This window comes from Myotis brandtii, unplaced genomic scaffold (assembly GCF_000412655.1).
Source record: "Myotis brandtii unplaced genomic scaffold, ASM41265v1 scaffold496, whole genome shotgun sequence".
NCBI lineage: Eukaryota > Metazoa > Chordata > Mammalia > Chiroptera > Vespertilionidae > Myotis > Myotis brandtii.
The window spans coordinates 393,031-404,560 of record NW_005368921.1 but is presented as its reverse complement, the minus strand read 5'-3'; the positions used below and the strand labels follow the sequence as shown (position 1 = coordinate 404,560).

Here is an 11,530-nt window from a genome sequence, read left to right as displayed (position 1 = left end):
CGGGTGTGGGTGGGAACGGGCACCCCCGCCCCTCCTGGCCCTTCCTGTCCGGTGACCCAACCTTGTGACAGGGTTAGTGGGGCAACCGGCCAACGGCTGATGCTATCGCTGCCGTGGGCACTGTTTGTCCAGGGAGGGGCCCCCCAGTCTTCTTTTAAAATTTTTATTGATTTTAAGAGAGAGGAAGGAGGAGAGAGAAACATCGATTTGTTCCACTTATTTGTGCTTTCACTGGTCGATTCCTGCATGTGCTCTGATGGGGTCAGACCTGCAGTGTTGGGGTCCTGGGAGACCCGGACCAGCTGAGCTCCCTGGCCAGGTTGGGGGCGCCGCTCTCACCCCTTCCCGGCTGCCCAGCTGATGGGAAGGGCTGGGCGTGGCTAGAGAGAGGGCGGCCCTAGGAGGCCAGGGCCCAGAGCGAACACTACTCCCGGTTAGGAATGTGTGCCCCGGGGTTAAAGCTTCCTGGGAACTTCCCTTTTTGCCGTTGGTCAGACTGGGTGACGATGGGTCATCCTCCCCCTCAGCCGTTTTCTGGGGGTGAGCATCTGCCGCTCCGGGATGGGGTTAAGGCTGACTCCTGGGTGCGCCCGCTGCCCTCCAGATGGGTGTGGGTCTGGCCTGACCCCGACCTGCTTCCTTCGCAGGCCTGTGCAGTGGGATTGATGGCTGTGGGCATAGGGGCCCTGTTCATCTTCAATCAGACGGTCAGCCAGGGGACCGCCAGCTCCGTGCTGCCTGTGGTCATCATTGCAGTGGGTGCCTTCCTCTTCCTGGTGGCCATTGTGGGCTGCTGTGGGGCCTGCCAGGAGAGCTACTGTCTTATGTTGACGGTGAGTGGCCAGTGGGGCCAGGGGTGTGTGTGGACTTCTGGAAGGTTTCTTCTGTGGCGGGGCTCAGGAGGTGGGTAGGCGCGGAAATCCGTTGTGAGTGTTCCAGACACTGGCTGGGCCACAGCAGGCCCCTCTCACCCGGACTCCAAACCTGACTCCTGTCCTTCGTGCCTGCAGTTTGTCATCTTCCTGTCTCTTATTGTGCTGGTGGAGGTGGCCACCGCCATTGCTGGCTATGTGCTTCGAGACAAGGTAAGCAAGGAATAAGGGGAGAGCCTTCCCTCAGAGGCTCTGCGGCCCAGGTACCCTGCATTCTGACCTCAACTTCCCTACTCCCAGGTGAGGTCAGAATTTAATAAGGACTTCCGGCAGCAGATGAAGAATTATCCCAAACAGAACCAGACAGATCTTTTCCTGGACGAGATGCAGAAAAAAGTGAGTGGGGTTGCTGGGATCAGGGGTAATGGAGGAAGAAGGCTCTCATCTTCATATTGAAGGTGGAGGTTCACCTAACAACCTCCCCCGTATCTCTCTTCTCCCCCAGTTCAAGTGCTGCGGGGCGGCTAACTACACAGATTGGGAGACGGTCCCTCTTGAGCCCAAGGACCGTGTCCCTGACTCCTGCTGCATCAACGTCACTGCGGGCTGCGGGGTTAATTTCAAGGTGAAGGACATCCATACTGAGGTAGGGAGAAGGCTGAGATGAGATAGCAGGGCACTTGGGAAACCTGGGAAATGTTTCAAGAGATGAGAGGAACCAGGGATGGAGGTGGAGAGGGTTGGGGCTCTGAGAAGTTGGGGATCAGGAATGGGGAGGGGATCTGGGAATGCTAGGGGTGGGGAGAAAGGTATAGAGCAGCAGTTCTCAACCTGTAGGTTGCGACCCCTTTGGGGGTCGAACGACCCTTTCACAGGGGTCGCCTAAGACCACCGGAAAACACATATATAATTACATATTGTTTTTGTGATTAATCACTATGCTTTAATTATGTTCAATTTGTAACAATGAAATTGGGGGTCACCACAACATGAGGAACTGTATTAAAGGGTTGTGGCATTAGGAAGGTTGAGAACCACTGGTATAGAGGGTGGTGAAGAGACAGATGGACACACGGGAGGTGGGAGGGAAGTTTTTGATGGTGTCCTCGACCTATTTGTCTCTACCCTCAGGGCTGTGTGGAGAAGATTGGGGCCTGGCTGAGGAGCAACGTGCTGGTGGTGGCTGCGGCAGCCCTGGGCATTGCCTTTGTGGAGGTGAGAGGCACCCTTGGGACTCATTCCAGGGCATCTGGAGAGTAGGGGCAGCGGGCAGGAGGTGCTCATCTGGGGAGGGGAGCCCTGGGTGTGTTTGGGGCTCTTGGGTGGTTGAGGGTACCTTGCCTTTCTGACTCCTCTCACTACCCCCCCCCCCCCCCCCCCCCCCCCATCTTTCTTTCTAGGTCCTGGGAATTGTCTTTGCCTGCTGCCTTGTGAAGAGTATCCAAAGTGGCTATGAAGTGATGTAGGGACTCTGGTCTCTTTAGCCCCTCATCTAGGAGAGAGGGGTAATATGCTCCACATTTTTCAATTAAACTGATTATTTTTTCAGACCAAAAAGACTGTTTGTCTTGAGTGATACTTTATCCCTTTCTCTCCTCATCCATGCTCCTGTACTCCGGGCCTTTGTTCTGTTTGCACCTCCAGGAAGGAAGGCCTGTTGTGGGGGGTGTCTGGGAATGGTTGGCTGGGCTGGCCGGGGAAGCGGGATTGGGAGGAGGCTGTGGCCCACTGCCCTCCCCATCTCCTAGTGTGCTGCTAGGCTCAGTACTGCAGTTAAACCCACAAAGGTCCTACCTGGGAGAGGCCCGCCATGACATCTACCACGGACGTCTCCTTGGCCTTCTGTCCAACTCAGGGCCCAGCAACTCCCTCCCCAGCCCAGGGGCCTGGCTCCTTTCAGGGTGGTGATGAGTTGCTCTGACATCTGTGTGGCCAGTGTCATCCTTCTTGACTTAGACAATAATTTAAGTGAGTACTACCTTTTTCCAGCCTAGACGTGACCCCTCCATACTTCTTTCCCTTGCCCCCCAAGAAAAATATGAGGGCCATTCCCAAACGCTGAATTGCATTACTAGTATTACTCCATGGAGAAAAGAAAGGAGACATCCAATAGTGCCCTCCAGTGGCCATTTAGGTGCAGCTTTAAAGACCAACTAGGGACGCAGCCCTCTTGCGCCCTCCAGTGGGTGTTAGTTATTTCGCAGGCACTGACAGCACTTAACCGAGCACCTTCGTTTCTGCCCATCTACTTCTTTAAAAACACATTTATTGAGTGCCTGTTTTGTGCCAGTACCAGGGTGGGGACAGGAATGAAGTTCTTGCATTTGAAGAACAATCTCTTGCTGGAAGACTGGGTTCAGGAGACTGCCTGGGCAGGCTTGGGAAGGACCCAGGTGAGCACAGCATCCACCAGGCTGGCTGGCAGGTAGGAGGCTGGCAGCCAGAGCAGCTTGGCGTCCCAGCCTGGGCTGTAGCGGGTTCTGGGGTGGCAAGCAGTCAAGGCATGCTCCAGGCACCTGCTCACCTTGGTCAGGTCCGGGTCACAGATGAGGTTCATGACATGCTGCTGCACTTCCAGGTCTGCAGCCCAGTGGGTGGTTGGAATCAGTGTCCCTGTCCCACTGTAGCCCATCTCGGGCCCTCTTCTGGGTCCTGAGGCTTGTTGCCCAGCAGAGATGAGAGGGATCCTTAATCCCGTCCCCAGTTACGGGGAACGGGCAGGCTCCACATGGCCTGGGTGTCCTAAAGCACCCCATTCACCCTCACCCACCCCGACTGCCCTTCCTACTTCCTCCCGGTAGGTTGGTGCAGGGCTGACCTTTCTGGCACTTTCATTCCCCCCTGTATGGGCCCAGCTACTCACACTTGGTAAGGAAGGCATCCCCATAGTTTGCCTGTGTGGCTGGAGGCAGCCGTGCCCAGCAGGCCTGCAGGGCGTTCTCCAAACTCTCCAGATTTGTCACAGAGGTTCGGAAAAAGCCAGGCTCCACGATGGAGACTCGTACTCCAAAAGGAGCCACATCCCGCCTGGAGTGGGGTAGAGGGAAGTTTTTGGGTTCTTACCCTAATAGGGTTCTTACCCAGGGACATGGGTGGGAGACTGTGATGGGAAAGTTATTACACCAGGGACAGGGGTCCTGACTAAGGGATACGCTGCTGCCCTGGGATGAGGGGCAAGTGGGGACAGAGGGAGGGAGGGAGGTTTTTTCCCTGTGTATTCTCTTCTACAACCTAGAGCAGGGGTTGGGTCTAGATAGTAAATACTTTCTGTAATGCAGGACTAAAAATTAATATTATGTAGGTACTTATATAATCATTTAAAAATGTAAAAACCTTTGTTGGCTTATAGGCAGCTGGTCAGATCTGGCCTGAGAACCATGGTTTGCCAACTCCAGCCCTCGAAGAACCCCATTCCCTAGCTCCCAAAACACAGGGTGGAGTCCTGAGTGCTGGGTAGGGAGGTGTAGACTAGTATTTGCTGGGAGGAAAGTGGGGATACATCCAACCACCCCGGCACAGATGCAGAAGTCCAAGTATAAAGTATGTGTTTCATGATGCCAATTGGAAAATTAAAAGATAGATGGATAGGGACAAAAGTAGAACCTGGTTGGTGTGGCTCAGTGGTTGAGTGTTGACCCATGAGTCAAGAGGTCCCCGGTTTGACTCCCAGTCAGGGCACATGCCATTGGGGGGAGAAGGGGCGTGTGGGAGGCAGCCAATCAATGTCTCTCTCTCACCGATGTTTCTATCTCTCTGTCCCTCTCCCTTTCTCTCTGTAAAATAAATAAAAACACATTTAAAAAAAAAGTCAATATTGAAATTACTTGCAGAGTGATGGTAACAAAGGCAGGTTTCCTTCAGAAGGTGGGTTTGGCTTGGGGGACTTGTACTTCTGCTCAGAATCCAGGCCTAGCCCTGGCCAGTGGTGGGAGCATTGTCCTGTGCGCTAAAAGGTTGCTGGTTTGATTCCCACTCAGCACATGCCTGGGTTGTGGGCTCAACCCTGGGGAGGGAGTGTGCAGGAGGCAGTCGATTGATAGATGTTTCGCTCTCACATCAATGTTTCTCCTTTCCTCTCTCTAAAAATATAAAAAAATCTTAAAATTCAGGCCCTGCTCCCATGTCATCCTTGTCAAGTCTTCACTGTGCTCTCATGGGACTTTGAACATTACCATCTAAAGATGAGGGGCAGGAGAACAGAATGACCAGGCTCAGTAGGTGAGCACAGTTCCAGTGGTCTTGGGTAAGTTATGTTACGCTACAGGTATTAATACCTACCATGAGAATTAATAAGAAAACATGTAAAGGTAGCTCATTGTAATAATCATCTCTTTATATAAAAGCCTAATATGCTAAGTGTCGGATCAATTGGTAGGACCAATTGACCAGCGGGGGCCCCCCCCCCCCCCAGTCCCTCCCCAACCGGCCAACTTCCCACAGTCCCTCCCTGGCCGGCTGGCCCCCATCGGCCCCAATCAGGACTGGGCAAGATGGCCCTGATCGGCCCCAATCGCCAGCCAGGCCAAGGGACCCCACCTGTGCACTAGGCCTCTAGTTATTAATAATACTAATAATGATAGCAGGCTTTTGGAGGTATTTTCTTTTTTGTTAATCCTCACCTGAGGATATTTTTCCATTGGTTTTTAGAGAGTGGAAAGGAGAGGGAGAGACAGAAACATCAATGTGAGAGAGATACATCGATTGGTTGTCTCCTGCATGAACCCTGACCAGGGCCGGGGAACCTGCAACCAAGGCATGTGCCCTTGACTGGAATTGGACCTGGGACCCTTCAGTCCACGGGCCAATGCTCTATCCACTGAGCCAACCAGCTAGGGCTTGGGGCATTTTCTATGTGCCAGGTACTGTTGGGCTTTACATGTATCTCATTTCACTCCCAACACCCATGACATTGGTCTTCTCATCCTGATCTAACAGATGAGGAATAAACTGGGATAAGAAAATTAACCTATTACGGTCACAAGACTCACATGAGAGGCTGGGCTATGAAGTCGAGCCCTAGACTATCTCCTCTGAAGCATTCCATGTTTTAGTAATCTTTGCAGGGCAGACACTAATTCTTTTTTGAGTGGGCTGGGAGCCTGGGGCCCTGCCCCCTCACCTCAGACTGTCTGAGAAGGCCTCCAGGCCATACTTGGAGACACAGTAGCCCCCACCATTGGCTGCCAGGCGACCCAGGACGCTGGTGATGTTGATCACCCGGCCCCGGGCCCGTTGCAGTAAAGGTAGCAGGGCAAGGGTGACCCCGATGGGACCCAGTGTGTTCACATTCAGCACCCGGTGGAAGTCATCCCTGGTCAGCCATGGTGTGGGCCCAATGACACCAGCCACACCGGCATTATTCACCAGACCGAAAAGCCCTGTGGGGGGTGGGGGAGTCACGGAGGGTAGGGCAGGCATTCCAAGGCCCCTCCTTCCTGGGCGGCCTGAGCACTGCTCCTTCCCCTCACATCCCCCCTGGTTCCCACTGCCCGTGTGAGTGAACACCCTACACCATGTTCCCAGCGGCTCAGCCAGACTCACCTGTTTCCCCAACATATGTTTCCACCCATTTGGCTGCCCGCTGGACGCTCTGGGGGTCGGTGACGTCCAGCAGGGTGGTGTGGAGGCGGGAGGAGGCAGCCCGCTGCAGGTCCTCTGCCCCCGAGGGGGTCAGGCAGCTGGCCAGGACTCGGAAGCCTCTCTGGTCCAGCCTCAGTGCCAGGAGCCGCCCGAAGCCAGAGTCACAGCCGGTGATGAAGACGAAGGCATTGCTGGGGGGCAGGCTCTGCCGGTCTCTGAGCAGCCACAGTGCTGCCCAGAGTAAGACTCCCAGCAGCACAGGCAGCCACATGGCCGAGCCCACGTGATCTGCAGGTGGCAGCCGGGCTGGTCAGGAGAACACGTGCGGTTTACTCTGGCCCTCGAGCCCTTGCCCCTAATAGCCTCCCTAGCTGGGAGTCTCCGGTCTCAGCATCTGCTTGGCAGATAAATGGCAAACTGTGCCTCCTCTAGGCAAAGCCAGGACCTGGGCAGCCCCTATGCTTGTGGGTAACAATGAAAACCAGATAAGCCCCTTCCGAGTGCAGCCTGCTGCACGGGAGCAGCAGCTCTCGTTTGCTGTCCCCTTTTCTCTCCTGCTGAACCAGGGACACCTGAACTCTCTAAATTAAGTCGGGCCTTGTTTTAGGAAACACACGGGCAAAGAGCCCCGCACTTCAGTCCCGGTGGCCCCTACCGTACTGTGTGATGCTGAGCATCTCACTGCGTCTCTGGACCAGTTTTCTCACCTGCCGGGTGGGACCAGCACCCACACGCCCACTGGGGAGCTGTGCAGGATCAGAAGGGAGAAGTGTGAGGAAGCACTTAAAGCTTAAAGTGTGAGTTATCAGCACATGCGATGCCCGGCAAGTCCGCCCAGCACCCCAGCTCCCGCCCTGCTCACCTCCTCTGGGGAAAGCTGGCAGGTGCTGCACCAGACGCTTCTTCCTTTGCTCCCAGTCCTCCCGGCTCCCGCACGAGCTACAGCTGAGGCCAAAGTCCACGGCGGGTGGACTGGGTGCCAGAGGTATTAAGTATATGTGGGGGGAAGGGGGGGAGGACTGAGAGGCAGAGTCAGGGAAGCGGAAGCCGGTCAGCCGCGGCTTGGCACGGGCCAGGAGTGCCCAGACCCCCTTCTTGGCTACCTTTTCCAGCCGGGGTTCCTGACCATCTCTGTCGTAGACTCCCAGGAGCAGGATCTATCAAGTATGACAGCTGCCCCTGCCTGTTGGTGACCCTGAACCTGTCATTTCTCCTCCAAAGCGCTCCCATACCCAAGAGTTAATCTCCCACAAGGTCCAGACTCATGACATGGCTTAGTACCGGGCTGGGAGAGGCCATGGGCACGTGAGAGGCAGAGCACCAGAGGCGGGACCAGGCCCGCTCCCTGCCTCATTGCTCCCCTGCAGGAAAGGGAAGTCCTAAGTCAGGATGCTTGCCGGGCAGGGCCTCCTGGGACCCTCTCTGGAGAGGTGTGGGAAACTCCGACTTCTGGTCACCCAACGGGCGGGCGCCTGCACCAGGTGCCTGTCCCTTAGGGAAACAGTCTATGACCCTTCCCCTCCCACCCCCCGATACTCAGCTAGTAGCTCCTTGAAATGTATCACAGAGAAATTGAGGCTTGTGTTTTATTTGTGGCCTGCCAGCCTCCCTCCTGCTCCATGGGGAGGTGGAGGGGGGAGGGGAGAGGGGCTAGGACGGGGCCGACTGCAGCTGTCCTTTGTAGACGTATTCCAGGGCAGTGGCAATGGTGCGCATGTCCATCTCAATGCTCCGAGCCCAGTTCTCCACATCCCCGATTTCCTGGGAAGAGGAAAGGGTGGGGGTCCTCAAATCAGGGTGAGTGTGGCTCTAGTGGATAAATAGGGGCACTTCCCACCCACCCCTACAAAGGGCTTTGCTAGGACCACAAGCTCCCTTTACCTTTCTCTAGCCTCTCTGACACTGGGGCCATAGATGGGGTTTCTGGGGCCACAGATGGGGTTTCTGGGGCCACAGATGGGGTTTCTGGGGCCATCCCACTTCTTCGTTAGCCCCAGGTCTGAGGTGACCCTACTGGAGGCAGCCAGTGGGGGCCCAGGATGCCGATGGTGATGTCGGGAGTGTGGCCCACCTTGAGTGCCTGGTTGAAGTTTTCCACCATCCCGATCCATTGGCCTGTCTGCTTGGCAAATTGGGCAGCCTGGACCTGCAGGGTCTTCACCTCATGGTCCAGCTTTCTCTGGTTCATGTAGGCCTGGGCCACACTAGAGGTTGGAGGAGGGAGGATATCGACCCACCCAACTGGTGAGAGTGGTCTCCAGGACTAACACCCCACTGCAAGAGTGGGAGGCCAGCCAGGGGTCAGGCTGGGGACAACCTCGTGACTGACCATGCTGGGATGTGACGCAACAAGACTAGTACATGCAAATGAACCCAGCTTCTTCCGCCCACTCCCAGGATTCTCAGGAGACCCTCGCTGGGAGCTGTGTAGAAACAGACCATCTCCTACCCCGAAGAGTTCCTGAAGCTGGGTGGGGGAAGCAAGGGCTAGCCTGGTAGGGGGATATCCCTGAGTAAAGAGCTGAGAAGAAAAAGGGGGAGATGGGGGAAGCTGGGAAAATCCAGTAGCAGGGACACATCTGGCAGCAACTGGAAGCCCAGGGATCTGTGCAAGAAGTTGGGAAGGAAACTTTGGCCGCTCCCTGAACCTGGGGTCGGAGGGAGAGCAACCCCCTCCCCAGGAACTCAGGGTCAAGAGAAGATCTCCCAGGGACTGCTTCTTGGCTCAGTCTCTCTCCCAACCTTCTCCTTCCGCCCACACAAATGAACACACATGCACACGTTCTCCCTTCCTTCCGCTCTGCTCTATTTTCTTTTCTCCTCAATCAAGGTGCTGGCTGCCATTACCATTACTGCCATGAGGTTGGTATCCTCAATTCTCTGGCCGCCTCCACTCCCCCTAACCCTCCTGCAATAATTGTGCAATCATTGTTCTCCCTTACTGGCTGGTGAATCTTTCACTACCCACCCCAAAGCTCTAGGTCAGCTGAGAGACTCCACATCCGGTGCCCCCACCCACAGGAATCTGTGGGGGCTGGAGAGGGCAAGGGGTTGGGGGTGTGGAGAGAGTGGGAAGGACACCTGACAGGGGCCGAGATAGACGGGGCCTTTGTGTTCCTTTCCGGGGAATGAGAGGAGCCGTGGGCAGCAACACAAAACCCTTTCTAATCTGGCTTTGGCTTAGCTGCCCTCTAAACTGAAAATGGGGTGGCCCCTAGCAAAGTTAGAAGAGAGGAAGAAGCCCGGGCCTACGTCCCAGCAGAGCCAGGAGGCGCCAATGTATGTGTGTGGGGTAAGGCCCTGTCCCTGGGGACAGCTGGCCACAGTAGGGGGCCGTGTAGGAGCTGAAACAGTAAGAGTAGGGGGCTCCATGTTTCCAGATTCCTCTGGGAGTTTCTAAAATCTGTTTTTCCTGTTGATCTCCTGCTCTCCACTATTCAACTGAATGGAGGGAGGGGCCTGGAGGGCAGGGCGGTCAGAGGCCCTGACCACAGCCTTTCTTGCCCTGATCTTCCCCAGAAATGAGTAATGAAGATGGCAGCCCCTGCCTGGCTCACTTGGGTGACTCAGTCTCTGGATTCACAACTATTTGCCCTGGGGTGGAAGGCATCATACTGCCTCCTTTCTTCCAATAAACGGCCTACAACCATCATCTCTGTACCCCCCCGGGTCACTCACGGTCAAGAGAATATTCTTTGCTCCTTCCCAAGTTTTTGGTTGTTATCGGCATTTTCACTTAGGACTGGAGCAGAGGGTAGTCCCTGGAGCCCGTTGGCACCGGGACAGACTTTGCAAAAAAGCCCCCGCCCCCGAGGCCCAGAAGGAAGGGCAGAGACAGCCGGGCTCTGCTGGAGCGCCTGGCAGGGGTCCTGCTCTCACCCTCACCCTCACCCTCACCAGCTGTGCCGTCTCTTTCCTGCCAGCTGCTCCCCGGGCCTGCCAGGGGGTGGGAGGTGGAGAAGGCAGTCAGCCATGGTGAAGGAGGGCACCCGCCCTCCCACCACAGTGACAGCTGGCCTGAGGGGTGCGAGGAGGTGGGCGGAGGGCATCAGGTGGTGGGCACCCCGGAGGTCACTGTGAGGAGGGAGAGAGCTGAGGGTCAGAGCTGACTCAGCCTCTCTCCTGACCGTAAGCTGGGCGGGGGAGGGAAGGGTGAGCAGCACATCCCTCCCTTCAAGAGCGGCTGCCCTCGGCCTTGCCTGCGCCTAAACGCGGGGCGGGCAGCTGGTGTGGATGGGAGGGTTCGTACCCCACATTGAGGTGGTCCACCAGAGCTTCCGTCAGGCAGGTCGCTGCAGAGATGGCCTCTCGCCTCCTCTTCTCTGCGGGGAGGAGGGGGGAGGGATCGGAGTGGCGACGAGGTGTTTTTGAGGGGGCTGCTTGAAAGCCCCCCTACTCATGACTATTCTGCTAGTTGTGGGAACATGTCAGCTGATCTCCGCGCCAGAGCTGCAAAGGACTTCGCCCAACAGAAACAGCTTTCATGTCAGAGGCGGGGAGACCGGCGCCCGGAGAGGGGAAGCGCCTTGCCCGGGGACGTCAAGGTGCAGGGGTGCAGACTCCCCGCTTCCTTGGCCTCAGGGTCGGCAACTCCGGATCCCAAGCCCGGGTTCAGCAAACAGGCGCCCACACCTGCTAAGGCCGTTTCCGGCCCCCGAGAATCCCATCTCGGGCGGGTCCCCAACACCCTCCTCCCTCCTGGAACCCCGCCCACTCCCGGGAGGAGCGGCCGCCGGGGCCAATCGGCACAGCGCCCCCGGAGCAGGGGCGGGACTACGAGGCCGGCGGCCCAGCCGAGGGGCGTTTCCGAGGGGACACGGGCGTCGCTAAAGGGACTGGAGCCCGTTGGCACCGGACGGACTTTCCAAAGAAGAACCACCTCCCCCTCCTCCGACGCCCGTGCCCACGAGCCCGCGCCCTTCCCTGGATCTGGGCCATTACTCGAGGTCCAGGCTCCGGGCTGAGGCTAGGCCGCGGCGGGAGAGGACGCGCAGGCGGACAGGCTGTGGGCTCACCCTGCAGCTCCTTGCGTTCGTTCTGCTTGGCCTGGTGCTCCTTCAGCAGGCGGGACAGCATGG

The 11,530-nt window shown here is 56.8% G+C and overlaps 3 protein-coding genes across 7 annotated transcripts; 1 reads left to right on the top strand and 2 right to left on the bottom strand.

The window, feature by feature from the left end:
- The first annotated feature begins 632 nt into the window (after positions 1-632).
- On the top strand, positions 633-2,431 carry CD63 (CD63 molecule). Its single transcript, XM_014548135.1, has 6 exons — positions 633-833; positions 1,011-1,085; positions 1,173-1,268; positions 1,378-1,518; positions 2,004-2,087; positions 2,273-2,431. Exons 1-6 carry the CDS (start codon positions 666-668, stop codon positions 2,336-2,338), a joined length of 630 nt encoding a protein of 209 aa, XP_014403621.1. The 5' UTR covers positions 633-665; the 3' UTR covers positions 2,339-2,431.
- A 693-nt stretch (positions 2,432-3,124) lies between these two features.
- On the bottom strand, positions 3,125-7,930 carry RDH5 (retinol dehydrogenase 5 (11-cis/9-cis)). Of its 5 annotated transcripts, none has more exons than XM_014548117.1 (6): positions 7,315-7,930; positions 7,160-7,198; positions 6,414-6,758; positions 5,992-6,250; positions 3,736-3,899; positions 3,125-3,530 (listed from the first exon to the last, which is right to left on the bottom strand). In XM_014548117.1, exons 3-6 carry the CDS (start codon positions 6,721-6,723, stop codon positions 3,229-3,231), a joined length of 1,035 nt encoding a protein of 344 aa, XP_014403603.1. In that variant the 5' UTR covers positions 6,724-6,758; positions 7,160-7,198; positions 7,315-7,930; the 3' UTR covers positions 3,125-3,228. The 5 variants fall into 5 exon arrangements, with proteins under 5 accessions (XP_014403603.1, XP_014403604.1, XP_014403602.1 ...); XM_014548118.1 differs by having other exon boundaries at positions 6,414-6,740; XM_014548116.1 differs by lacking the exon at positions 7,160-7,198.
- A 94-nt stretch (positions 7,931-8,024) lies between these two features.
- Positions 8,025-11,530, bottom strand: BLOC1S1 (biogenesis of lysosomal organelles complex-1, subunit 1). The gene is made up of 4 exons (XM_005876693.2): positions 11,468-11,530; positions 10,702-10,774; positions 8,524-8,656; positions 8,025-8,213 (listed from the first exon to the last, which is right to left on the bottom strand). The coding sequence occupies exons 1-4, from the start codon at positions 11,526-11,528 to the stop codon at positions 8,103-8,105; spliced, it is 378 nt and encodes a 125-aa protein (XP_005876755.1). The 5' UTR covers positions 11,529-11,530; the 3' UTR covers positions 8,025-8,102.